The sequence below is a fragment of the Oreochromis aureus genome, linkage group 11 (genome assembly GCF_013358895.1).
Source record: "Oreochromis aureus strain Israel breed Guangdong linkage group 11, ZZ_aureus, whole genome shotgun sequence".
NCBI classification, from domain to species: Eukaryota; Metazoa; Chordata; class Actinopteri; order Cichliformes; family Cichlidae; genus Oreochromis; species Oreochromis aureus.
This window is the reverse complement of record NC_052952.1, coordinates 29,789,754-29,817,652: the sequence shown is the minus strand read 5'-3', so window position 1 is coordinate 29,817,652 and position 27,899 is coordinate 29,789,754. Positions and strand designations below refer to the sequence as shown.

The following is a 27,899-nucleotide window of genomic DNA, read 5'->3' as shown; positions in this document are numbered from 1 at the left end:
GAAAATTACATTTTATTTATGTAATTAACACATTTTGAACTCTTAAAGAAATATAACAACAGCAAAGACACCCAGCTGAACTAAAATGATCCATGTAGCAAACAAAAACTGTTGTGAGCCGCCACCCTTATATCGCCTTTGGGCTTTTGGAGCCTTGACCTGACTTTTAAAAAATAATTGGAGAAAAAGCACTATGCTGCTAAAAAAAAAAAATGAAATGGATATTTGCAAAATTCTGCCTAAATATGTATTTTACCTGGTTAATGTATGTGGCGGGGCGTGGTCTGCAGTGCCGCTGCATGGGAGTCGGACACACCTGAGCGGCACCAGCAATCACGCCTCGCCGCCTTAAAGTCTGTGCTCTCTCTGCTGTTGTATTGGTATGTGTCAGGCTGTGAGCTGCAAAGCTACAACCAGCTGTATGCGTACAGCAACGGTGTGTGAAAAACGGTCAATAAAGAGATGCTGAAAAGCATGTTCATGCAAACATCGTCGGGTCTGCCGTGGTATGTTTGCAATGAGACTTCTGGTCCCGAACCTCTGCGCACAGCATCTGCAAATCGGAGAATTCATCTTCACGCAGGACTGTAAGCTGTCATCTGTGAGGTGTGAGCGGTGTTTGTTTTTAACATAGTTCACGGTGGAAAACAGCTGCTGACATAATGTGGATCCGAAGATCCATAATTGGCCTACCTGGGGTCGAAAGTCTCGATAAATGCACCGCGTTTCGGCGGGTACACCGGCTTCCGCGAGTGTGAGGCTTAGAGCTGTAGCTGAGGTGGTAGAGCAGGTCTGCCACCAATCAGAAGGTCAGTGGTTCGATCCCAGGCTGCCTCCTGGCTGCATGCCAAATATCCTTGGGCAAGATACTAACCCCATGTTTGCCTACTGGTGGTGGTCAGAGGGCCCGGTGGCGCCAGTGTCCGGCAGCCTCGCCTCTGTCAGTGCGCCCCAGGGCAGCTGTGGCTACAATGTAGCTTGCCATCACCAGTGTGTGAATGTGTGCGTGAATGACTGAATGTAGTGTAAAGCGCTTTGGGGTCCTTAGACTGAGTAAAGCGCTATACAAGTGCAGGCCATTTACCATTTATTTTGAGCGATGAAAAAAATAATAAGATATAATTTTATTTTTATATTTCAATATCACAATAATCTTCCAATTTAGAACTACAAGTTAAAAAAAGAACTAAACACAAATAAAATTCACTTCAGCTAAATACTTCTAATTTATTTTCCCAAACCACCCGGAGCCGCAAAATGAAGACTAAAGAGCCGCATGCGGCTCCGGAGCCGCGGATTGCCGACCCCTGATCTAGACACTTGCCCAGTTTATTTTCATTTTTGTTTTTATTTTTAGGTGGGAGGTAAGAGAATTTAATAATATGTTTCATGTTGAAGTGGTTTGTTTTCTAAATATAAAAGAAAGATTTTGAGGAACTTGCTGCATCTGTTGCACTTCTAAAAAGAAGAGCCTCTAATTAATTATTTTGTAGGTGTAAATATCTTGGACCACCTTGAGAATATTAGGTTCTTTATGTGAAAGCACTTTCAGTTTGCTCAGCATCTACCCTGCTGTGTAGTCTTTTTTTCTGTTTAGTCTTAATGAAAAAAAACATCAGTACAAAAAACTAACATGGGATAAAAAATAATCACTGAAAGATGCAGAGTTGATTCACGTCAATAGCCTGAGTTTGGTTTTTCTTGACACATTATACATGAAAAGCTTAACTTGTCTTCTGATCTCATTTGTTTGTTTTAATGACCTTCTCCTCTGCCAGGCTTACAGTTTTGCCATTGAGCTTTTTGTGACTTGTACACCAAGAAACAGCACTGTTTGAATCGCGGAGGATCATAATAAACTGTTGCTTCCTGAGTCTTTCCTCTACCAACTTCTGCTTTTGACTGACAGAGCCATTTGCGTCCATTTTTAACCTGAAACAGTACACGAAGGGCTCTATAAACACTCACGAGATCCTTTACTTGTCTAGTGGTGACTGTGGGAGCCATTTGAGTGTTGTTACTGACATACCTGAGTGTTGTTGCTAACATGGTCAGCTATGGGATTTAAAGAATGCTCGATTGGTACTATCACACTGAGCTTTTTTTTCTTTTACAGTGCTAGCCTCACACAGTGCTGCAGATTTCTTAACGGTGGGGATGGGTGTTTTCTCTCTCACAGATAAACTCACAGACTTGATAAAAATGAACTAAAAAAAGAATGAACTCGAATATAAGACAGGAATATCAACATGACGCCTGACGCAAGATGTGAGTGGGCGCTAACACTGACTCACATCTTGCCTCAGTTGATCTCAACGGGTAACATTATAGGGTAAGGCAAGGTCTCACAGTGGTTTCACCCAAAACCTCTTGGCTCTCCACCATTTGGTCTTAGACCTGAAGAAGCTTCTCAGATGAGAAGTGAAATGTCTTCAAGAAAAGTCCACTCTCTTTTCTTTCCAAGCTCCTTAGATGACCATGACCTGGATAACTGAGAAGCTACACAGACATATACCAACTGTATCTTTTCAAAGTACAAAAAACTTCAGTGACACAAAGAGCAATAGCTGAGTGACACTTTAAACCTTTCACTGCGTTTTTCTAAATGCTGATATCAGCAGTCAGAATCTCCCGAATATACAGCTTGACAATAAAAAAACTTATAATTAACTTTATTTATTTAGTAATATTTAAAAACAAAACCTGAGTAGAAGTTTCCATGGTAATATTTACTTATATGTAATTATATTTACAGATCACAAAAGTCTTCTGAAGTCTAACTGTGGTAATTCAAACAGTTAGGGTCTTTTTTTACAAATCCATTGGTTCTTCTTGTCACAGCTCACTGATTTAAATCCTCGGTTTTCGACAGAAATTACACAGAGACCATCAGAAGGAGGCTGCTGAATCCAGGAGCTGAGGAAAAAAACAAGTTTGATTAAAGCTGATAATTACTGATATAAAACAAAATTGATTTATCCCAGATTTGGCAAAATATCTTTAAATCGTTACTGATTCAAAGTTTCTCTTACTTATCAGTCAGATAACTTCCATCTACCCATTTCCATTTCCCACCTTCAACTCTGAGACCAATCCAGTATCCTTTGTTTCCTGAACTCCCCCAGCTTTTCTCACTGATATATCTCTGAGGAAAGAGAAAGTTATTAGAAATACTCAGATACTTTGCTTAAGGCACTGCGACACAGAGTGTTTAGATGAAAAGAAAATATATTTTCGTGAAATAAATCTGTGCTAATGAGCCACAGTTCTTATTACCTTTTCTGCTGCATTAATTACAACAGCCAAATCGGAAATCTTTCCCTTGCAGTTTTTTCGAGCTTCTTCCCAGGTTTTCTGCTCATGAGGTTCAGCATCATTAATTGCATAGCAGCTGGACTCAAAGGGGAGCCAGCCCTCCTGACAAGGTTTGCATGCCTTTTCTGCAAGTATAGAAATCAATTAATAAAGATCATCAGTGCACTTTTTTTTTTTTTTTTACATTACCTATTACCTATTTTTTTAGCTGATAGATTTGGAGCATACTGTTATTTTCTTTGGGACAGTAGGCATCAGCACTGCACTGACCTGGACCAAGACTGAGCTCCATCTTCATGAGTTTTATTTGTTCTGTTAGGTTCTGGATTTCTGCAGTGAGGTCTCTGATCTGTGTTTCAAAGGCAGTTGAGGTGTTTGTCCAGTTGAGTTGACTCCTCGTTAAGTCTTCGTTCTTATGAATTAACAATGTGGTAACTGAAAAACAAAATGTAACACTTCTTTGGCTTTACACGCACATTGCAGATGAACTAATTTTAAAAGTTATACTCACAATAGATGCGAAGGGCCATGATCAGTAACAGAACACCCCAGCAAGCGGTTACTGATGTACAAGATTTTATACATGCACACTGCTTATCTAGGAGAAATAAATACTTATTATAGCAATCAAATTCATTCTTACATTTAAGATTTTAAGTCGCTTGTGTCAACTTAAAATCATTAATTGGCTTTTTATAATCATAAAACCATTCTAATTAATGTACTTTTTTGTTAAGATAAGATAAGATAAGATGGCCTTTATTAGTCCCACAGGTGGGAAATTTGTTTTGTTACAGCAAAAGTGCAAAGTTATGTAGCAGAAATTAGAAAACACTGGAATGCAATAAAATACAATAAAATAAAATAAAATACTATATACAATAGAATAAAATAGAATAGAATAATATATACAATAGAATAAAATAGAAATACAAATACTATATACAACTGAGTAGGAAAATACAAAAACACAACTTCGTCAGAAGAAGAAGTTATTGTTTAGGGAAAAAGTTGAGAGGCAAAACCAAGGTGAAGCCCATATTATGGATCAAACTTCAATAACAGTGAATCCTGTGCATATCAAAACATGACTTGAGAGGATGTTGTCATTAAGCTCTTGTAAGGAAAATGCCAACAGCACACTTTCAGTTTCTAAGCAAGTTTCATATCAGTTCCTGTCATAAAAGTAGTAGTTTTGTATTGTCTTTGTATAACTCACCATTTGTGTCAGAAGTTTTAGTTTCTTTGTTTTTCATGTTCATTTCTTCATATAAATTTTCTTCCTGCCTTCGTACTGAAAGACTTAAAGGGTAACCTTGTAGCAGAAGACAAAGAATGATTTCATGGCAAGGAAAAAAAAAGATAGTCAATCTGAGTAATTTGGTGGATGTCAGTTTTTTAGTTAAAGTAACTGATGCTATTGTTTTTTTCTGTTGAGGGCACTGTCATTTGCAGATTATGAGGCACCAAATTTTCTACCCTTCCAGTTTGTAAAACAGGCTGATCAGTACTTAGCATGATGCCTTGTAGTAAAAGTAGTGGTTTTGCATTTGCTTTGTATAACTCACCGTTTGTGTCAGAAGTTCGTTTAGTTCCTTTATTTTTCATGTTCATTTCTTCAAACACGTTGTTTTCCTTCATTTTAACTGAAAGAATTGAATGACAATGTTGTAACAGAAGACAAAGAATGTTTAAATGGCATCTAAAAAAGAAATGCCTGGTTAAGAAAAGTTAGTAAATCTGAGTAATCTGATTTGGTTTGCTGGTTAAAGGGCAGTTGAAGTTAATTACTTACTAAGTAACCACAATTTTCCAAAGCACATTTTGGTTATTTCCAATGCAGAAAAGTTTTTGCTCGTTTGTTGAGGTTTAGACCCTCACCTTTCATTATCAAGGGAAATGTTGTCTTTTGTGGAAGCACTTTTAGCAAGCTCATCATCTTACTTGTCTTGGTTTTGTCAGTTTTTTGCATTTACTATTACAGTAGAAAAAAAAAGTACAAGAAATAAACATTGCTTAAAATGATGAAAACATAAAGACGTAGACTTTCATCTACATGATCTACAATCTGAGTTTGTAAACATCAGGTTGTAGATGCATCGTATTTGAAAAGCTTAGCTTACTTTCTGAATGGGATCGCTTTTTAGCTTTTAAATTAACTGATCCGTTGGTAAACCTCTGCTCTGCCATTGCTAAAATCTCAATCTCTGTTGATCTTCTTGTGACTTGTGTACCAAAGAATAGCACTGTGATAAAACTAGAGAGAATCATAAAAAAGTTATTTCCACGCCTCTCATTTCCATTGCTCCAAAAAACTTCTGCTTTTTACTGATATAGATAACAGGCAAGTTCCTAGAGTTTTGTTTTGTCTTGAAAGTGTTTGTTTGACAGGATATTTATTCAGATGTTTTAACTCATCGGAAATCACTGCAACTTGTTCTCATTGACTTCTGTTGTCAATTGTACCGTCCTTGGTAATACCTTAAAACAAACAGACATCAGCATGCACTGCATGAAAAGCAGAAAAAACATTTATCAGATATACAAGAGAAACTAGTGTAAACATGTCAACTCATACTTTGTCAGTTCAGAGGACAGGTTCCTTTTTCTTCACAAGATGTCGAGCATAAAATCTCAAGCTAAAGATATAAAATATAAAACTCTAAATTTGCCTTGTAATTTGAGACCAATAAATTCCTGAGGCTTTTAGGAGCTCTAGTATTTCTATTGTAAGATAGAAACCCCACAATAATACATTTCTACATGATTTACAACCTGAGTTTGAAAATATCTTTTAATGATGGACCGTGGTTTTTGACAACTTTATTCATAATTTTCCAGTTTAACAAAAACACAGAAAAATATAACTGGAGCTGCGATTACAAACATTGGCTTTAACATGTTGTTCCACACAGTGGCAAACCAGCCGGATGCAGGGATGCAGGAAAATGTATAATGTATGCACACAAACAAGAAATACTACCATGTGAACAAGTGACAGCATTTGTGGCTTTGGACAAGGAGTCTGCCTTTGTATGCTGCAGCATGCTATATATTTGAGAGATATATCCCCTAGCAATAGGTGGAAATTGCACGCAGTCCTCAAGCGGACAATCAGTAGGTAGACTTGGATAAGAAGTGAAATGTTTAACTGCAAAGCTATGGACTTGTAGGTATTTAAAGAAGTGAGTCTTTGGGATTCCAAAATCTTCACATAATGTTTCAAAAGGTTAAAATGATCCTTTAACAAACAGATCAGAGAAACATATAATTCCCCTACTGCACCAAACCTCAAACCCTGCATCACTCAGAGCTGGTTAAAAAAGATGATTTGACACAATAGGGGAGCAGACAAGCGACCACCCCAGACCAAAATGTTGTCGACACTGAAACCAAACATTAAGAGATTTTTAACCACAGGATTTTTAAAATTAACATTGTGACTGACTGGTAGGCTTGAACACATTATTCCAACAGGGGATGTAGTGAGATTCCCATCTAGCTCTATAGTGGACCAAAGTTGCCCACTGCCTTCACTAAAAGCCCACATCCAGTGCATAAAGTTTGGTAGGGCCAGGCCCCCTTCCGACTTAGCACACTGTAAAAGGGGTTTACGGATTCTTGGAACTTTTTTGTCCCAAATAAAAGAAGATATAAGTCCATCTAACTAGTTGAAAAAGGTTTTAGGAAGAAAAGGGGTATCATCTGGAAGAGATACATGAATCAAGGCAGGACTAACATTTTAATTGTGTTGACCCGCTGAGCAAAAGAGATGGGTGATACTGACCAGCGTGCCAAATCCGATTTTGTTTTCTTTAATCAAGGGGTAAAATTTTGTTTAAAAAGATCCTGATAGGTGAATAAGAAGTGTTTCAATCTAAACTGAAAGGTTGAATAATCAGCTTCCTTTGCCAGACGGTTAATAGGAAACAGGGTTTCTATTAACCAGGGTTAATCTGTAACCAGACAGACGCCCAAAGGATCCAGTGAAAATCTGAATCTCCAGACAGGAGATCCAGACTGCTGAATTATGGACTCCTGTGAGTCCACAGGAGTCCATAATTCAGCAGTTCAGTGGGTCACCCCGGGGGATGGCAGCACAGAACTCCAAAATCCAGGCATTCCGGGGGCCGACTGCGCGGAAAACAGCGGCGGCCTGGACACAGTTTCAGAGGTCAACCACACAAAAAGGCAGTGGCGGCGACAGAGCATGTCCGGAGGCCGGGCGAGCGGAAGGCGGCGGCAACAAAACAGGTCCGGAGGCCAGCTGTATGGAAGGCGGCGGCGGTGATACAGGTCTGAAGGCTGTCTGGGCCAGTGAAGAAGTCCAGCCAGCAGCCGGGAAGGTGGCTGCCCACGCCGAGCCAGACATGGACGAGGTGGTGGCGTGGCAACTGCTGGACCAGACGAGGCAGGACCAGACGAGACAGGACCAGACGGAATGGAGTCCTATGGGTGAGACGAAGCGCCTGGATGAAACTGTTCTCCTGAACCGCCAACTGATGTGGCGTGGCGTGATGCTGACCGGGCTCTCCAGAACCCCCAGCTAACATGGCTTGATTCGTGACTGGTTCCAGCTGGAGGACCCGCCCATTAAAAGGAGGCGGGGGAGATTCTCGCGTTTCTCCTCACGACCCAGCAGTATACCTGTGGCAGCCGCTGGCTGCAGTGCTGTTTTGACAGTTGTAGAAGTGGAGTGGGTAGGGGTGAGCTGCCTTTTCTTTTGATCACCAGTTTTCTCCTGTTTTGAGTTAGACTCTGTCTTTATTTTCGGCTTTTGTTTTGGTAAGGTCAGGGGTTTAGGAATCAGTTTAGATTCGTTTTGTTTATTATTTTGGCCTTGGCTCACCCTGAAGTGTTGACACTCCTGTGTTGTTGTCCCTCTTTTTATCACTTTGTAAATAAATCACATTATAAAGAACAAATTTGTTTCCTGTTACTGCTTGGGTCTTGGGGGGGGGGAGCGAGTGCCTCACTCATGTTAATGCCTGGCCCTAGACAGGTCGTAACATGGTGGTAGTGATAGTGGTAGTGATGGTAGCTGAGCTATTCCCCCCGAGCCTTCTGAACACGAGGAAAACTGCTGGACGGGCTCACCTGAGCCTCCAGCGGAGACAGGAACAAGTGCAGGCCCCACCGGACACAAGCCGCTCCCACCCGAGGAGTAGGTATGGGTGTGGAGGTAGGCTGTGCGCTGGTTGGCCTCACCTCGGAGACCGGCATGGGTGCTGGGGTGGACCGAACGCCAGTCACTCCCACCCGAGGAGTAGGTAGGGGTGCAGAGGTTGACTGGTTTACGGCTGCCCTCACCCTGGGAGTTGGAACAGGTACCAGGGACAGCTGGGCAGCTGCTGTCCCCACCCGAGGAGCTGGTACGGGTGCAGGGACTGGCAGCGCCTCAGCCGGCCTGGACACCGGACCAGGGACCAGCTGGATCCCAGCCTCCCTCACCCAAGTTACTGAAACAGGTGCAGGGGAAAACTGGGCCTGAGCTGCCCTGTGAGCAGCAACAGGAGGAGGAGAGAGAAGCTCAGGAACAGACTCAAAATGCACAAAATCACAAACTGTCTCTGGGGATACAGTCTTTTCAGAGTGAAAAGCCTCATAAAAATCCAAGTTGAGCACAGAACAGGCCCAAGGGGGGCCAAGGTCTTTATAGGTTCTAGCAAGGGGCCACCAGAGTCCTTAAATGTCCTGGGGGAACAGACAAGCTCTTCCCTCAGAGAGCCTAAGTTACGGCCTGTAACCTCCGTCCCTACCAACTGCTTGGGCCCATGCTGAGAAACAACAGAATCCAAGTCCGACTCTGAATAATCAGCACAAGATGTATAGAGATCCTGATAAAATAGTTTGAAAGCAGCATTAATTCCGTCAAGGTGTGTTACCATCTGACCTGAGTCTAACTGTATGTGGGGTATAGATTGGGCTGTAGCGGATTGACGAAGCTGATGTGAAAGATATCTACCTGCTTTTTCACCATGCTTGTATACATGATTTCTTGATCTAAGTAAAAAGCTTCTTGGTTTCTTTAATTGAGAGGGTGTCAAATTCAGACTGAAGCAGTACCCTCTGCATTTGGCCGGTGGCATATTGTGTGTCAATGTTTGCTATAAGCTCTGTCAGTTCTCGAAGCTGTTGATTTCGCTTTTTATTCTTATAAGCAGAAAAAGAAATAATTTGGCCCCACAAATATGCCTTTAGCGACTCCCAAATTATAGATTTTGAAACATCTGGAGTATTATTCATTTATAGAAAAAGCTCGATGTGGTATTCAACTTGCAAATGAACTTGCAAAACTTCTCATCTGACATTAATGCTGAATCAAATTTCCAGAACCATTGCCTTGCGCACACATTGGAAATGAGATATCAACCTGTTACGGCCCTGGGCCGTGGAGGGAGTGAGACTGCCTTTTTGTGTTCATGCAAATCCATGTGTGCCATGACTTGTGGGTGATTGGTTACTGGGAGACCGGTGCCAACCCTCTTTTATGCAGAATGAAGTGTGCCAGACCACACGGACGATTGGCTGCCTGGGGATCCCGTGATGCTCCAAGAGGCAATCAGTGGCTGATCGTGCCCACCTGTGGCTACAAAAGGCTGGAGGTCCTTCACTCAGTGGCTGCTGCTCAAGACAGAACATGCAGTTTGCCCTTCATGCCTCCTGTTAAGGGATTTTGTGATTTTATGATGTTTTTCCTTTTTGATACATCTCCCTTTTAATGTTTCATTTACTCAGTTCTCCTTATAATGCTCCATTTGCTCATTTACTCACATGCTCCTGTTGAGAAAGGCTTGGAAAGCACATAGTGTTCACATATCTTTATGTTTTGTCTTTGCTTCTTCTCACACACATACACATGAGCCCCGCAGTATTCGCTGACTCCTGTGAAAGTCTCTTGCAGACACCCTTGGAAACAGGACCCAACTGGCTTCTGTTTTCCTCGAGATAGACAATACACTCACACACACACACACACACACTGTGTCCCATACATGCCCAGATTGTCTGCTACAGCCTGACAAAACAGGGAATGCTACGATGTATAAATAAAGCTGACTACAAAGCCTCGGGGTGGGTATCACCCGATCACTCACCCGTGCGCACGTAGTTCTCTGAACAAAACTCTGACTGTTTCTGTATTCTTTCAATGTTTAAAAATGTCTTGCCACTGACATTTAATTGGTCCTTCGAGCCGGATAGTTTATTGATATTATTGTATCATCTAACTATTCACAGACGGAGCCACCAGATCCTGACGTCGTGACTACCTGCACTGCAACCACCGTTTCTAGCGAAGCGAGGAAAAGCCCAGAGTCGTACATTCGCCTACTGGCCAGTGTCTTATACAGGTCCACGACGCCGGGTTCTCGGTGACGCCGGGAAAAAGAACACAGCGCAACATTGAAGGTGAATATAAAGCAGCCAGAAACACTTTGCGTTGAATAATCGATTTTAGTTTGACACTGCTCAAAGTAAGGAAAAGGACAGACGTGTCCTATGTAATATGCTCGCCCGTGTAAGACGAAACAACCTGCCCTGTGGGGGCCCGTTTCGCAACATAAGTAAGGGTTGGTAGCCAGTATATCTCACGCTCGCCTGCGTAAGACGGATTAACACGCCCTGGGAGGCTTAATCCGCAGCATAAAAACAAAAGGTTGGTAGCAACGCCGCTGTGTAAGACGGATTAACATGCATGAGAAAACAAAGGTTGGTAGCCACGCCGCCTGTGTAAGACGGATTAACATGCCCTGAGAGGCTCAATCCGCAACAAAAATAAAGGTTGGTAGCCAGAGAAGCGAGAGTGTCAAATAAAAATAGGATTTTCTCTAAGCGCGCTAACTGTTCGCTGAATGTTTGTTGAGGAGTAAGTGCTTCATTGAATAGGAGCTCTAGGCTCCTGCACTACTCCTATTGTTTTCCTGTGAGTACTGGATGGTGAGAAAGAGAAAAGGTTGCGCGTCAACGCGTAAAATTAAGTCCGCCCTGAATTTAGTTCAGGGTAGAAGGCTGACTTAATAACCTCCTCTGACTCTAGTACCAGAACGTCTCACAGTGTGTGTTGGCAGTATTAATAAATACATAAATCAATTAAGTGGTTCTATTGAAATAAAATAGAAAATATAAGCATTGAAATAAAATATAACATATAAGCATTGCATCAATTAAACAAAATTAGAAATGGGCAATAAATCCACAAAACCTGAATTAACACCTGACGAATTGTGGATGGAGAAAAAGCACCCAGGTGCAGGTCGAATAAGTGCAAATAGATGGAGACCATGGCCAGAATGAATAGAATGAAAGAAAATACATAACTCACACAAACACATATTAAATGAAATAGAGAGATGCATAAGGTATTTTAAGGTTGTGTCATTGTTCAGCCAAGGAAAGTGTGTGAAAAGGAAAATGTCTCCAGCTTGGGAAAGGGTGAGACTGCAGCTCATCCTCAGCCCTTGGTGGACACAAATAAAATATATGAAATATTATAATAGACGATTGTATATTTGTAGTATAGTAGTATATTGTAATATACTATTGTTAAAAGTAGTCTGAATCAAGCTTAAGGTTTGCTCAAACTCAGTATAATGATATATGAGATGAAGAAAATACCAAATCTAATCAAGTGCATAGAGATGCTTGACCTGCTTGAAAACCTGTCATCCTAGATGAGACTTTGTTAAGATGAAGAGCAAACCTATACTAACAACTAATAAGCCAAACCCTGTATACAACAGCTAAAGCTACAGGTTTGAGAAGCTGAATAAAATGAATTAAATATGTGGACACTACCAAGCTGATGAGCAAGTTACACATTTTTATTTTTATTTGTTTTTTAGAGCAGAAGCTGCATATTAAAGCTCGAACATGCAGCTGTCTGTGAGCTCAGTTTTCACCCTCACACCCCTGATCTGTTTTTAACAGCAGCTTTTTGCATCCTGTCTCATGTGTGTAAAGCGTTCATGCCATCAGCAACTTGTTTTTGTTTGTTTCTTGATGTTGCTTGAGTGAGGAATACTGTGACTTCTGAAACAGCTCTCTTCATGCAACTTCATGCTTGATGATGATAATTTCAGAGCCAGCTGAGAGCGATGCTTTGTTTTAAGTGACAAAGCAGAAAAGTTAAACTTAGTTTGGTTTTTGTTTGTTTGTTTTTTAATACGAGAGAATGGTAATGGATAAGAAGTGATATTTTGTTTAAGTGTTGAAGAAAGCTAAATACTGCAACATACGTCTAGTGCATGATCTGCGAGCAATGAATGGATCATCTTATTTATCTTTAAATAAACTCCGATTATGGAGACCTGAGTCACATACTTAGGGTACACCCTTAGGTGAAGGCAGAAAGCTACTAAACAAAGAAAAGAAGCTATATACAATGCGCGATAGCCACAAGACTAAGCATTCGCATTCTTTCCGACTCTTAATGAGCCTGAGTTATGACCTTGGCTCCCTATTTTTCTGCCTCCACCAGAGATGGGAGTGAAGCTCCCGTGGAGTGTGCTCTGTTCTCCTTACTGCATCTATAAAAATAGCATTCAGTAACTTGGATATAACCTTTCTACTTACATTTAGGTGGAAGTGCAGACTAGATGAAAACAGTTAAATTCAACAAAGAGTTCGATTACTCTGGAGAAACGGGAAATGTGTCTGTAACAGGAAAACGTGTAACAGGAACTACATGCCCATACAAAGGAGCTGACTGTGTCAAGGACACAGACAGACAGAGAGACACAGAGACAGCCAATATGTTTACTCTAACTGTTTTAATAGTTTTGCAATTTTCATTAGTTTTATTTTTCTTTAGTTTTGACTTAAGATTTTAAAACTAAACACATTTTTGCTACAAAATCAGTTAATTTTGTGACCACTCATTGCAGTTTTAGATAGTTTTACTTTTGTTTTTATTTTTATTTCTGTTAACGAAAGAATCCTTTTTTTACTTCTAGGTTTTGTTTTTTCGTTGGTTTGACTTATCAATAATGAATTTGATCTGCAGTACGCCATTTTGAAAATATGGCATAACAGAGGGCAACAATTTTGCAGACCAAGCAGCAAAATCAGTAGCAGTACAAACAGTAGCCGCACTTATGGTGACAACACCTCTATGCAAATTCCACTGGATATCTTGAGAAATGAACCACACATTTGTGCCATTACTAGAGCGAAAGAAATGGTTGAGGTGCGGAGCAATTCTACAGGATGATCTGATCATATGTGATGGGAAACCGTTACAACCGAAGTCTTTATACAAAAACAGTAGCTCTTGTGACACATGAAGTTGTTCATGCGTCAACAGGAGGGAGTCTAATTAGTTAAAAACACTAGTTAAAGACACTTCTATACATTAACTTTCAAACAAGTCAATAAGAGAAACAACTCTAGCAGAATGGATGACAAAACTGTTAGAAAACAAAGAAATAGTTTTGAACAATCAACTGCCAGATGTTTCTCTTCCAGTCTCTTCCAGGTTGAAACCAGGAGATTGGATCCTGATAAAAGTGCTCCAGAGGAAAAAGTGGAGCTCCCCGAGGTGGGAAGGACCCTACCAAGTCCCCCTGGCCACACCAACAGCCTGCAAAATTGCTGAACGACCTTCCTGGATTCACCAGAGCCACTGTAAAAAAGTGAGTGACAGTCCACACTAAGACGCCAGCACCCCTGCCTGTTAGTGATCTGGGAGGTGGAGAGAGGGCTGTTTGGGTAAATCCCGCCCTTGTTCTTCTCGCCCCTAGTCTACTCACTCACAGGACCAGGTGTGTTCGGTCATCATGAAGACCCTACTCGTTCTGGTGGCCAGTGTCACAATTCTGTTGGGACTGCTGTCGCTGATTTCAGAAGAAGAAGGACAAGATTGACACATGACACAATACATCCAGACGACATGACACAAGATCGCAACCACCCATGGATGAACAATGCCTGGTACCATTATGTGTAAAACTCCACAAGAGACAGAAACTATTACATCTGTTCGCACATGCCTCTTAATGCAGAACACCTGATAATGTGCATTCCACCAACTTGTCTGACACACTGAACACGCTACGTTAGCTCAGACGAGTACAGCAGCAAGATTACACACACAACACCGAGGACTGGCTCACGTGGCTGTTTAGCGGGTCATGGAAGTCATTGCTCACTAAAGGACTAACATTCGTTGGGATGCTCCTTCTGCTACTTTGCTTATTTTCCACATGTGTACTGCCTTGTATTCGGAGTATGATAAGCAAGATGTTTACTGTAAGAGTGCAAGCTTACATTGCATTATCACAAGTTGAACAAGCTCAAGAAGAGGTACAAGTTGAAGAAGATGATTTTTAAGCACTAAACTGTGTAAACCCACTAAAGTTGATCATGTACGTTTTCACAAAATGATACTCTAGTTGAAAATGCTTCTGCAAGTGACTAGTAGTTGAAGTACATAAATATATATGAACAACAGCAGGGAATGTTAAGGGATTTTGTGATTTTATGATGTTTTTCCTTTTTGATACATCTCCCTTTTAATGTTTCATTTACTCAGTTCTCCTTATAATGCTCCATTTGCTCATTTACTCACATGCTCCTGTTGAGAAAGGCTTGGAAAGCACATAGTGTTCACATATCTTTATGTTTTGTCTTTGCTTCTTCTCACACACATACACATGAGCCCCGCAGTATTCGCTGACTCCTGTGAAAGTCTCTTGCAGACACCCTTGGAAACAGGACCCAACTGGCTTCTGTTTTCCTCGAGATAGACAATACACTCACACACACACACACACACACTGTGTCCCATACATGCCCAGATTGTCTGCTACAGCCTGACAAAACAGGGAATGCTACGATATAAATAAAGCTGACTACAAAGCCTCGGGGTGGGTATCACCCGATCACTCACCCGTGCGCACGTAGTTCTCTGAACAAAACTCTGACTGTTTCTGTATTCTTTCAATGTTTAAAAATGTCTTGCCACTGACACCTCCCTCTTCGATCTTTGTTGAACTTGTTCATAATGCTGAACTTTGTCAAACCTTGGTGCATGCTTGAACTTAGCCTGATTAGAGTTTTGAGCTGCTAGCTGGCTGTGAGTAGAATTTTGTGATGCTAGCTTGCCTTAGTTAACCTTTAGCTTTTACTCTTGTCTTTTTTGTCTTTATGTAATAATTGTTTGCCCAGTGGTCTGTTGAACAGCCCTGTCGGTTTTCTGTTTAAAGTTTGAAATTAAAACCTTTTTCTTTACTCAGTTTTGTGTGGGGGGCTTGTGTATGTTACTCCTCCCCTGACGCCTAGCAGAGGGGGTCATAACACAACCTGCACTGGTGCATGATCAGAAATTACAATTGTATGGTATTTACACATGGTGACCCTTGGAAGAAGGAAATTATCCAAAAGAAAATAATCAATCCTCGAATACAAATGATGCACAGGGGAGAAGAAGGAATAGCATTAGCTTAGCTTACCTTCTGACTGGCATCGCTTTTTAAGTTTTAGATTGACGGGTGTGTTGTTAAACCTCTGCTCTGCCATTGCTGAAGTCTTTCTGTTGAGCTTCTCATAACTTGTGCACCAAAAAATAGCACTGTGTTAAAACTAAATAGAATTTTAAAAAAGTTGTTTCTACGCCTTTCATTTCTCTCGCTTCTGCCAACTTCTGCTTTTTACTGATATAGATGATAGGCAAGTTCAGAGAGTTTTACTTTGTTTTCACAGCTTTGGTGTGACAGGATATTTATTCAAATGTTTTAACTCATGAAAAGCAGAAATATAATGTAGACAGATGATCAACAGAGAGGAAAAAACATTCAGATATACAAGAGAAACTAGTGTGAACATGTAAACTCATATTTTGTCAGCTCAGGGGACCGGTTCCTATCTTTACCTCAAGATATAAAAGATATATAAGACTATACCTGCTTTATAATTTGAGACTTTAATAAACTTCCTGAGGCTTTCAGGAGCTCTAGTATTTCTATTGTAAGGTAGAAACCCTACAATAACACAGAGAAAATCCCCAAAATTGAAAAATCCCCTTTGAGGAAGGACTTGGCGATAGTGGGGAAGAAAAACTTCCTTTTAAGAGGAGGATACCTCCAACAGTATCAAGTTCAGAGAGGGGCAGCCATCATCCTTCAATGAATGGCTGGGGGTGATGGACAGAAAGACGGGACAAAAACCAAACTGGAAGAGAGCCAGAGATTAGCAATGCAGCGCCCACTGTTGGCCAAACAGCAGCAACAACTTACAATGTCCATGTTTTAATTTAATTAATAATATCTTCACAGGCTATCCAGTAGATGTCTGAAGTTTGCATAATCCACTGGTTCATGGTTCACCACAGCTTACTGATTTCCATCAATTACTTTGGACAGAAATTGCACAGCACTGCTTCATTCTAACAGTTACAGAAGCACTTCTTCCATCAATTGTTTGGGCTCATATCTATAACTCCCTCACACCCAACCATACATCACAGCAGTTCTCACAGTCGTTCTGTTTTTGAAGTATAATTTGGTCATTGTCTTGTAGAAAATGTCACTGCAACCAATAAGAGATGTTGCACTGTTGGGCAGGCCAGCTTCTGCTTTTAGCTGAAAAAAATAAGTTGTCCTACAGCATGTTCGAACTTTACATTGTGTATTCTTTTACTCACACACCAGAGACTTAGTGATGCTAGCACCATGTTGGGCCCCTTTTTGGCCTCAGAACTGCCTTAAATCTTCTTAGCATGGATTTATGTATATTTATTAAGCATGCACACTAAAAATAAAAAAAAACAACAACAACCAAAACAAAAAACAACCAATAAACAGTGAACTTGATTTGACGAACACTATGTGTAAAATACACAACATGAGACTATACTAATAAGCTGAACTTCCTGTTTTTCTCTGTGGTTGATGTGAACAGTATGATATAGATATAGAGGACAGCCCTCCTTCTTCCTTAATCAAACATGTTAGGGCAACAGTGTTGTTCTTGGCTTGATTAAAACCTTTTTTTAATCAAAAATTAAAATTCCACAATGTTCTGGCAATAATTTAATTTAATATAACCCACTAAAGCTAAGAATATGGTCAGATACAGATATATAACAACACAAAAATACCAAAATACTGATACTTTAGACAACAGTATTCTTTGATGCGAAGTAACGCACCGCCCAGCATTAATACAGGGAAAAGAAACTCAGTATACAAACTGCACTGCACTGAAGAAGCCCCCTTTAGTGACACAAATGAAAAACAACCGAGTGCCAATTTACATCTTACTCTGTGTTGTCCTAAATGCTGTCAGCAGTCCTATTCTTTGTACAGTAAAACTTCTTCTATAATGATTAATTGTGAACTTTTCTAAACATAAATAATATCTCCTTTTTCACACATACTCTGTTGTATTAAGTCTTTTTGTAGCTAATTGATTTGGAAAATGCTGTTTCTTTGGGACAGCAGGCATCAATGCTCCACTGAGCTCAACTAACACTGAACTCATCATGTCATCATGTTTTGTATTTCTATTATGTTTCTTCTCTGTCTCCAGCTGCTCATTTTTCTTCTTAAGGTTCTGGTTTTCTTCAGTCAGGTCTCATCAGCTTTTCTAATAGGCTTGTGCCAAATTGAGATTAGTTTTCATTAAAAGTTCATTATTATGAACTAATACAAACAACTGCAAACACACACACACACAAAACCCAAACAAAACATTAAAACAAACAAAAAGTCACATTTTACACTTTACACACAGATGAAAGAGTAATTTTTTAAATCTATACTCAAAGAAGAGTAGAAGGACCATGATTAGTGAAAGAATTCCCCAGCAACATCACTACTGATTGACACAATTTAACACATCCAGGCTTCTTATCTAGCAGAAATTAAATTTTTTATTTCAACAATTAAAATTATTCATACTCTTATGAGCTATGTGAGTTTGTATGAAATGCAATGATTAAATTATTGTATTTAAATCACTATTACATATTTCTTTTATGTGCAACCATATAAAAAACATGTGTTTACATCCTTCTAACAGAAGACACAGAGTGTTTTCAGGCCGAGAAAAAAACTGACTGGTTAATGAAAAGTTAATAAATCAAATCTATTATGGTGGTTTAAAGAGACTAAGTAACTGATGCTATAGTTTTTCTGGTGAGGACAGTCAAAAATCCACGTTTTATTCAGCGTCTCGATCTCAGGACCTTCTTGCTGTGAGGCAGTGCTAACCACCCGGATCTTGTATGTTTGGTTCTATATTCTTTATTATTTAGACTTCTGGTTTGGGTGTCATGTTTTGGTTCCTGTGCCTTATGATTGATTTTGTGATCTGTGCCTTTAGTTCCCTGATTGCTTAGTTGATAAGTGAATTACCTGTCAATCCACTTTTATCTCTGTGTTTGCTATCATCTGTCACTGTGTCAAGTTCTTATGTCTTTGGTTTTGGTTCTACTTTCCGTCCCATTATCTCTGATTAGTGTCAGCTGTTCTCCTACCCTTTGCCTGTTGCCTCATTATCATCTCAGTGTAAATATTATCTCAGTCGTCACCTGTCATGTTTCCCTTTTCCTGTGTGCCTTGTGTATTCCTCCAACTTTGATGGGGTCCTTGATAGGAGTGACAGTTTTTGGTATCTGTGTTTGATCTTCATTATTTTGTACTTGGTTTGTGTTCATCAGTAAAGCTGCTTTTCAGTTGGTTCTCTTTTCCCTTTTCCTGTATGGTTGAGTCCAATTGCTACCTGCCACACACTGAACCTTTAACAATAATCTTTATTCCTATCAGAACCAGAAACTAGCAGAGGTGTGACCTTATAATTTGTGCAACTCTGGCTTTAGAGAAGGTAATGATTCAGTAAAAGGACTAGATGTTACAATCCCTGATAAAACATTGCTGTAAATGGAGAAAATCTTGAGGGATGGCTGTTATGAGGAAAGCAGGCCAGAAACTTTACCAGCGGCAAACATTGTTGTGTGCCTCAATTTTTGGTCTTTTACCCAAGATAATCTGCCATTTTTCCTTGGTTAGGTTTAATGATTAGAGATCTGATCTACATTATCATATCAAAATTTGGGACACATCGTCAGTAGTGGACCTTGGATTCATCATGTGTTTCGGCCATTATCACTAGACACCCTCATCCAAGGAGGCCCTGCCAGAGTTGATCAGGCCCTGGAGTGTGTCAATGGTTTATGTTAAATTGTTATTCTCTTCTTCGTTCTTCTGTTTAGTTTTCTACAGTTTATTTTCTTCTATCTATTCACTGCAACTGAGAAATAATACTTATCTCTTTAGCATTTATGGAGCCTGTTAGGTTTATCTAGTCACAAACCTATTGCTGGAACAACTGAGACAATCTACTGCAGTGGCAAAAACAACACACAAGACACCAGAGCTCTTTGTGTTATCTTGTGCATGAGGGAGGTAACCGGGACCGAGCGCTGTTCCCGCTTGAACTCCGTCACTCTCGGTCAGCCCCTCCGTAGCACTGCTCTTTATTGTGGTTACATGAACATGCATAGTTTCATTAACATATGACATCTTAAACAGGCATGTGTGTGAACAAATAGTACCAGTCTGTGTGTACGTGTAGGTATGCGTGTGTATGTAATAATGGATTGGATTTATATAGCGCTTTTCAAGGCACCCAAAGCGCTTTACAATGCCATTATTCATTCACGCTCACATTCACACACTGGTGGAGGCAAGCTACGGTTGTAGCCACAGCTGCCCTGGGGCAGACTGACAGAGGCGAGGCTGCCATATCGCGCCATCGGCCCCTCTGGCCATGTGTAGATGTGTTTGCCATACCATATAAAAGAAAGAGAAGATAGGACCTCTCTCATGACCTTAGGATGTGTGTGGTATGCCAGAAAACTCTGGAAAAGGAGTGAACGTACTCCCATCTCATGGTAGACATGATATCATGGTAGATTACAAAGGTCTTCTGAAGTCTAACTGCGGTAATTCAAATAGTTAGAGTCTCTTTTTACAAATCCATTGTTTCTTCTTGTCACAGCTCACTGATTTAAATCCTTCGTTTTGGACAGAAATTACACAGAGACCATCAGAAGGAGGCTGCTGAATCCAGGAGCTGAGGAAAAAAACAAGTTTGATTAAAGCTTATAAATATTGGTAAAAAACAAAACTGATTTATTCCAGATTTGGAAAAATATTTTTAAATCGTTATTGATTCAAAGTTTCTCTTACTTATTAGTCAGATAACTTCCATCCACCCATTTCCATTTCCCATTTTCAACTCTCAGACCAATCCAGTATCCTTTTTCTCCTGAACTCTTCCAGCTTTTCTCACTGATATATTTCTGATGAAAGAGAAAGTTATTAGAAATACTCAGATACTTTGCTTAAGGCACTGCGACACAGTGTGTTTAGATTAAAAGAAAATGCATTTTTATGAAATAAATCTGTGCTAATGAGCCACAGTTCTTATTACCTTTTCTGCTGCATTAATTACAACAGCCAAATCGGAAATCTTTCCCTTGCAGTTTTCTCGAGCTTCTTCCCAGGTTTTCTGCTCATGAGGTTCAGCATCATTAATTGCATAGCAGTTGCACTCAAAGTGGAGCCAGCCCTCCTCACAATGTTTGCATGACTTTTCTGCAAGTATAGAAATCAATTAATAAAGATCATCAGTGCACATTTATTTTACATTACCTATTTTTTTAGCTGATAGATTTGGAGCATACTGTTATTTTCTTTGGGACAGTAGGCATCAACACTGCACTGACCTGGACCAAGACTGAGCTCCATCTTCATGAGTTTTATTTGTTCTGTTAGGTTCTGGTTTTCTGCAGTGAGGTCTCTGATCTGTGTTTCAAAGGCAGTTGAGGTGTTTGTCCAGTTGAGTTGACTCCTCATTAAGTCTTCGTTCTTATGAATTAACAATGTGGTAACTGAAAAACAAAATGTAACACTTCTTTGGCTTTACACGCACATTGCAGATGAACTAATTTTAAAAGTTATACTCACAATAGATGCGAAGGGCCATGATCAGTAACAGAACACCCCAGCAAGCGGTTACTGATGTACAAGATTTTATACATGCACACTGCTTATCTAGGAGAAACAAATACTTATTATAGCAATCAAATTCATTCTTACATTTAAGATTTTAAATTGCTTGTGTCAACTTAAAATCATTTATTGTCTTTTTATAATCATAAAACCATTCTAATTAATGTACTTTTTTGTTATTGTTTAGGGAAAAACAGAAAAATCTATTTGAAAAAGTTGAGAGGCAAAACCAAGGTGAAGCCCAAATTATGGATCAAACTTCAATAACAGTGAATCCTGTGCATATCAAAACATGACTTGAGAGGATGTTGTCATTAAGCTCCTGTAAGGAAAATGCCAACAGCACACTTCCAGTTTCTAAGTAAGTTTCATTTCAGTTCCTGTCACAAAAGTAGTATTTTTGTATTGTCTTTGTGTAACTCACCATTTGTGTCAGAAGTTTGTTTAGTTTCTTTGTTTTTCACATTCATTTCTTCATATAAATTTTCTTCCTGCCTTCGTACTGAAAGACTTAAAGGGTAACCTTGTAGCAGAAGACAAAGAATGATTTCATGGCAAGGAAAAAAAAGGTAGTCAATCTGAGTAATTTGGTGGATGTCAAGTCTAGTTTATTAGTTAAAGTAACTGCTGCTATTGTTTTTCTGTTGAGGGCACTGTCATTTGCAGATTATGAGGCACCAAATTTTCTACCCTTCCAGTTTGTAAGACAGGCTGATCAGTACTTAGCATGATGCCTTGTAGTAAAAGTAGTGGTTTTGCATTTGCTTTGTATAACTCACCGTTTGTGTCAGAAGTTTGTTTAGTTCCTTTATTTTTCATGTTCATTTCTTCAAACATGGTGTTTTCCTTTGTTTTAACTGAAGGAATTGAATGACAATGTTATTACAGAAGATAAAGAATGTTTAAATTGCAGGTAAAAAAGAAATGCCTGGTTAAGAAAAGTGAGTAATCTGATTTGGTTTGTTGGTATTTGGAGTTAATTAGTTACTAAGTAACAACAATTTTCCATCCAAGCATCTTTTAAATATTTTCAATGCACAAAAGTTTTTGCCGAAAAGATTTCAGCAAATTTGTTGACAGAATCAAGCATCTTAAATATGTTTAAGCTCTTTTTAAAAGAATGCACAGATCAGCTGGCTGGGTTCTTCACTAAGATCTTTAACGCTTCACTGTCCCAGTCCTGCATCCCACCATGCCTGAAGTCAGCCACAATCGTCCCACTGCCGAAACAAACCAACCTTAGCAGCCTCAAAGACTACTGATCAACTTGCTCTATGACCTGTTATAATAACGTGTTTTTAGAACATGGTTCGGTGCCACAGTATGTCCTGCCTGCCAACCACACGCGACCCACTTCAGTTCGCAAACAGAGGTAACAGATCAAATGAAGACACCATTGTTACAACCCTGTCGGATTGGTGTGCAGACAACAACGTGGACCTTAACACCAACGGCCCAACCGCATCTCCATTTTCTAAAAATCCTCAGAAAAACCGACCTGAAGAGGGAGCTGCTGACTGTAGTCTACCGTTGCTCCATTGAGAGTGTGCTGACATACTGCATCTCTGTTTGGTTCTCCAGTTGCACCATGGCACATTAAAAGGCACTACAAAGGGTTATTATGGCCCCCAAAAATCTTTGGTCATCCTCTTCACTCCCTGAAGGACCTGTATAGAACTTGCTTTCTCAAGAGGGCATGCAGCATCTTACAGGATTGCACACACCCCGGACACCGGTGCTAAAGCTGCTGCCGTCTGGCAAGAGATTCATGTCACTGACAGCTTTTATTTTATATTTTATTTCATTTTTTGAGGTTTAGACCCACACCTTGCATTATCAAGGGAAATTTTGTCTTTTGTGGAAGCAGTTTTAGTAAGCTCATCATCTTACTTGTTTTGGTTTAGGTAGTTTTTTTTTTTTTACATTTATTAATAATGCAGAAAAAAACCATTAAAAGAAAAAACATTGCTTGAAATGATAAAAATACAAAGATGTTGGTATCAGCAGTCATATTCTTTGTGCAGTAAAACATCTCCTATAATTATTAATTGTGATGTTCATCTACATGATCTACAGCGTGAGTTTGAAAATATCTTTTGCTGATGCACCGTATTTGAAAAGCTTGATGAGATATCAACCTGCACTGGTGCATGATCAGAAATTACAATTGTATGGTATTTACACATGGTGACCCTTGGAATCCTCGAATACGAATGATGCACAGGGGAGAAAAAGGAATAGCATTAGCTTAGCTTACCTTTTGACTGGCATCGCTTTTTAGGTTTTAGATTGACGGGTGTGTTGTTAAACCTCTGCTCTGCCATTGCTGAAGTCTTTCTGTTGAGCTTCTCGTAACTTGTGCACCAAAAAGTAGCACTGTGTTAAAACTAAAGCGAATCATTAAAAAAAGTTGTTTCCACGCCTTTCATTTCTTTCATTTCATTTCTGCCAACTTCTGCTTTTTGCTGATACAGATGGGAAGTTCAGAGTTTTTTTTTGCTTTCACAGCATTGGTGTGACAGAATATTTATTCAGCAGTTTTAACACATTGGGAGTGTGTGCAGCTTGTTCTCAATTACTTCTGCTGTCATCTGTTCCTTTCTTGATAATACCTCAAAACAAACATGCACTTTTCCTTGTTAATGCAACAATTTGTCAGTGTGTTTTTTCAAATGATTTCCACATATGGTGGTGGTCCAGCATGCACTGCATGAAAAGCAGAAAGAAAATCTGGACAGATGATCAACAGAGAGGGAAAAACATTTATCAGATATACAAGAGAAACTAGTGTGATGTCCAGCAAAAAAAGAAACCTAAAGATATAGTTTTAGGAGCTATAAAAGACTAAACTTGCTTTATAATTTGTGACTTTATTAAATTCCTGAGGCTTTCGGGAGGTCTAGTATTTCTATTGTAAGGTAGAAACCCGACAATAATACAGAGAAAATCCCAACAACTGAATAATCCCCTTTGAGGAAGGACTTGGTGAAGTGGGGAAGAAAAACTCCCTTTTAAGAGGAGGATACCTCCAACAGTATCAAGTTCAGAGAGGGGCAGCCATCATCCTTCAATGAATGGCTGGGGGTGATGGGCAGAAAGACAGGACAAAAACCAAACTATGGAAGAGAGCCAGAGATTAGCAATGCAATGCCCACTATTGGCCAAACAGCAGCAACAACTTACAATGTCCATGTTTTAATTTACTTACTTAATATCTTCACAGGCTATCCAATAGATTTCTGAAGTTTGCAGATCCACTGGTTCATGGTTCACCACTGCACAGTTTCATGCCAACAGTTATAAAGCACTTATTCCACCTATCAATTGTTTGGGCGAATCGCTACCTTATCGTGGTGGAGGGGTTTGTGTGTCTCAGGGATCCCAGGGGCTATGTTGTCCGTGGGCTTTTGCCTTCTGGTAGGATCTCCCATGGCAAATTCGTCCTGGGTGAGGAACCAGACAAAGAGCGATTCAGAAGACCCCTATGAGTACACGATCAAGGGAACAGTTTGCCCTGGCCCACGATAGGGTTACCGAGGCCCTGTCCTGGAGCCAGGCCCGGGGAGTGTGCCTGAGGGCGAGTTTCTGGTGGCTGGGCATTAGTCCATGGGGTCTAGCCAGGCACAGCCCGAAAAAGGGACATGGGCCCTTCCTCCTGCAGACCCACCACCCCAGGTGGAGCCGTGGGGGGTTGGGTGCAATGTGTGCCTAGCCGTGGCCAGGAGAGGAGGCCCGGGCAAACCGATCCCCGGATACCTAGACTAACTATTGGGACATGGAATGTCACCTCTCTGGTGGGGAAGGAACCTGAGTTAGTACATGAAGTTGAGAGGTACCAGCTAGATGTAGTCCGTCTCACCTTAACGCACAGCTTGGACTCTGAAACCAGTTTTCTGGAGAGGGGCTGGACTCAGTCTGGAGTTTGAGTGGGTATCTTAGTATCCCCTTGGCTTGCTGCCTGTACCTTGCAGTTTCTCCTGATGTTCCCTGCATCTTTGGGTCGGGGATTTGATCCTGACTGTCATCTGCGCTTATGCGCTAAATGACGGTTCAGAGTACCCAGCCTTCTTGGAGTCCCTGGGGGAGTATTTGAGGGTGCTCCACCTGGGGACTCTGTTATCCTACTGGGAGACTTCAACAGTCATGTGAGCAATGACAGTGAGACTTGGCAGGGCATGATTTGGAGGAACGGCCTCCTGGATCTGAACCTAAGCTGTGTTTTGTTGTTGGACTTTATTTGGACTGTTGATAATTTTTATGGACAGAATTTTTAGGTGTAGCCAAGTGGTGGAAGGCTTTCACTTGGGTGGTGTCAGAATCTCATCTCTGCTTTTTGCAGATGAGGTGGTTCTGTTGGCTTCATTTGAAGTGGTGGGAATGAGAATCAGCACCTCCAAATCTGAGGCCATGGTCCTCAGCCAGATGATGAGAGACAGGTGAGAACACAGCTGAACTGAATCTGACTAATCACACACAGGAAGTGGAACGGAACAGATCGAGGCTAACATGACAAAACATGAAACAGGAAAATGGGCAAAACTGAAAATACTGACTCAATGAGCCAGGATCCCTGAAAAAGCTTTTTGGACGTTTTGGTATTCTGAGAAATACAAAGTGTTAAAGTCACAGATATGAATATAATATAAAGTTCTTGACTGTTGTTTTTGACTCTGTCATATGTTTTACTTTTGACAACTTCTGCTTTTAGCTGAAAAAAATAAGTTGTCCTGCAGCATGTTTGAACTTTACACTGTGTGTTCTTTTATACACCTACCAGGCACTTTATGATGCTAGTACCAGGTTGGACCCATTTTTGCCCTCAGAATAAATCTTCTTAGTATTCAGGAAACATTCCTCACAGGTTTCAATCCATATTGACATGGTGTGCCAATAAATGATTTAATATAACCCAGTAAAGCTAAGAATACGGTCAAATACAGATATATAACACCACAAAAATACCAAAATACTGATACTTCAGACAGCAGCCTTCTTTGATGTGAAGTAACACACTACCCAGCATCATAACAGGGAACAGAAACTCAGTATACAAACAGCTCTGGACTTAAGAAACCTGTTTCAGCGACACAAATGAAAAACAGCCAAGTGCTACTTTAGATCGTACTCTGTGTTGTCCTAAATGCTGGTGTCAGCAGTCATATTCTGTGCACAGTAGAACTTCTCTTATAACTATTAATTGTGAACCTTCATAAACATAAAAAATATCTGTATTTTTTATACAGACAAGGCAAAATAGTTCAATTAACCATAATTAAGTTTAATTAACTTCTGATAACCTCTTAGAATTTCTTCCTTCTTGTAAAAGTAAGATTTATCAAAAAAGACTTGTAAAGTCCCGGTGGCGCCAGTGTCCGGCAGCCTCGCCTCTGTCAGTCCGCCCCAGGGCAGCTGTGGCTACAGCGTAGCTTGCCATTGCCAGTGTGTGAATATGTGCGTGAATGGGTGAATTGACTGAATGTAGTGTAAAGCGCTTTGGGGTCCTTAGGGACTGAGTAAAGCGCTATACAAATGCAGGCCATTTACCATTTACCATTTATCAAAAAAGACTTGTAAAGTAGGCATCTCTGAAGTGTAATTTTGATGTTTAAGTGCTGTCATTTTGGGTTTTATTAATATTCCTCGATTTAGTGTCCTTTGTGGTTTTGGTTCTCTTAATTGTTTTCTCACTATGTTATATTTTAGTTTTACTTTAGTTTTCTCTCACTGTGCCTTCCCTGTGTTTCACATTTCTTGTTTTGTACTATTGTCTCCCTGTTCCATGTTCCCTGTCTGTCTCCCTCTGGTCTCAGTGTTAAGCTTGCGTTTTCCACTAGTAACTATTCGGATCAACTCGGCACAGTTCGCCACGGTTTTCAGGGTTTTCCATTAGGTCATAGTACCTGGCACCAGGTACTTTTTTAGTACCTGCTTGACCTGGGTTCCAAGTGATCTGAGCAGGTGCTAAAATGTGATGTCATCATACTACATGCCACCAATTGGCTGTTCAGTAGTGTCACTTGATGAGTCATGAGAGCATCTTATTCACAAAAATTGAAACTGCCATTTTTGAAACCCAGCAATGGGGAAAAGTCTGATGAAAAGCCACAGAACGAGCAGCAACTTATTACTTGTCTCGACAGCTACCTTTTTTGTAGAGTTCATGTCGCATAGTAATTATGTAGCAGGATGCTTGGACACTGCTACGATGTCAACACGTTAGGTACTACCGGATTTGTGTACATGGAATCTAAGAGGGCTCCATAATCCTATTAAAAGGAGAAAAATACTCACCTTTTTTGAAAAAAGAACATGTTGATATTGTACTTTTACAAGAAACACATTTAGATGACGTAGAACACCTTAAATTACAGCAAGGTGGAGTTGGACAGGTATTTTTCTCCTCATTTACCTCAAGAAGTAGAGGGGTGGCAATCCTTGTGAGGAAAAAAACTCTCTTTTTCAAATATATAGAGTGTGTTAAGGACAAGCATGGAAGGTACATTATAGTCAAGGGAATATTATTAGGTGCGGTTATTTCTATATTGAATGTTTACTACCCCCCCGCCCATC

At 40.2% G+C, this 27,899-nt stretch overlaps 3 protein-coding genes across 5 annotated transcripts in view; all 3 read right to left on the bottom strand.

Moving 5' to 3' along the window:
• LOC120442676 (C-type lectin domain family 4 member G-like) overlaps positions 1 to 27,899 on the bottom strand; it is a 90,345-nt gene that overhangs the window by 25,906 nt on the left and 36,540 nt on the right. The window lies entirely within an intron of this gene.
• Positions 1,207 to 15,952, bottom strand: LOC116314820 (C-type lectin domain family 4 member G-like). Of its 3 annotated transcripts, none has more exons than XM_039619651.1 (8): positions 15,765 to 15,952; positions 4,884 to 4,961; positions 4,535 to 4,630; positions 3,827 to 3,913; positions 3,586 to 3,750; positions 3,277 to 3,440; positions 3,076 to 3,145; positions 1,207 to 2,916 (listed from the first exon to the last, which is right to left on the bottom strand). In XM_039619651.1, exons 1-8 carry the CDS (start codon positions 15,829 to 15,831, stop codon positions 2,876 to 2,878), a joined length of 768 nt encoding a protein of 255 aa, XP_039475585.1. In that variant the 5' UTR covers positions 15,832 to 15,952; the 3' UTR covers positions 1,207 to 2,875. The 3 variants fall into 3 exon arrangements, with proteins under 3 accessions (XP_039475585.1, XP_039475583.1, XP_039475584.1); XM_039619649.1 differs by having other exon boundaries at positions 2,715 to 2,916; positions 3,033 to 3,145; XM_039619650.1 differs by lacking the exon at positions 4,535 to 4,630 and having other exon boundaries at positions 2,715 to 2,916; positions 3,033 to 3,145.
• On the bottom strand, positions 19,691 to 24,788 carry LOC116333489 (C-type lectin domain family 17, member A-like). Its single transcript, XM_039619648.1, has 10 exons — positions 24,674 to 24,788; positions 24,538 to 24,604; positions 23,587 to 24,445; positions 22,109 to 22,186; positions 21,754 to 21,852; positions 21,285 to 21,371; positions 21,044 to 21,208; positions 20,749 to 20,912; positions 20,505 to 20,617; positions 19,691 to 20,388 (listed from the first exon to the last, which is right to left on the bottom strand). Exons 3-10 carry the CDS (start codon positions 23,651 to 23,653, stop codon positions 20,271 to 20,273), a joined length of 891 nt encoding a protein of 296 aa, XP_039475582.1. The 5' UTR covers positions 23,654 to 24,445; positions 24,538 to 24,604; positions 24,674 to 24,788; the 3' UTR covers positions 19,691 to 20,270.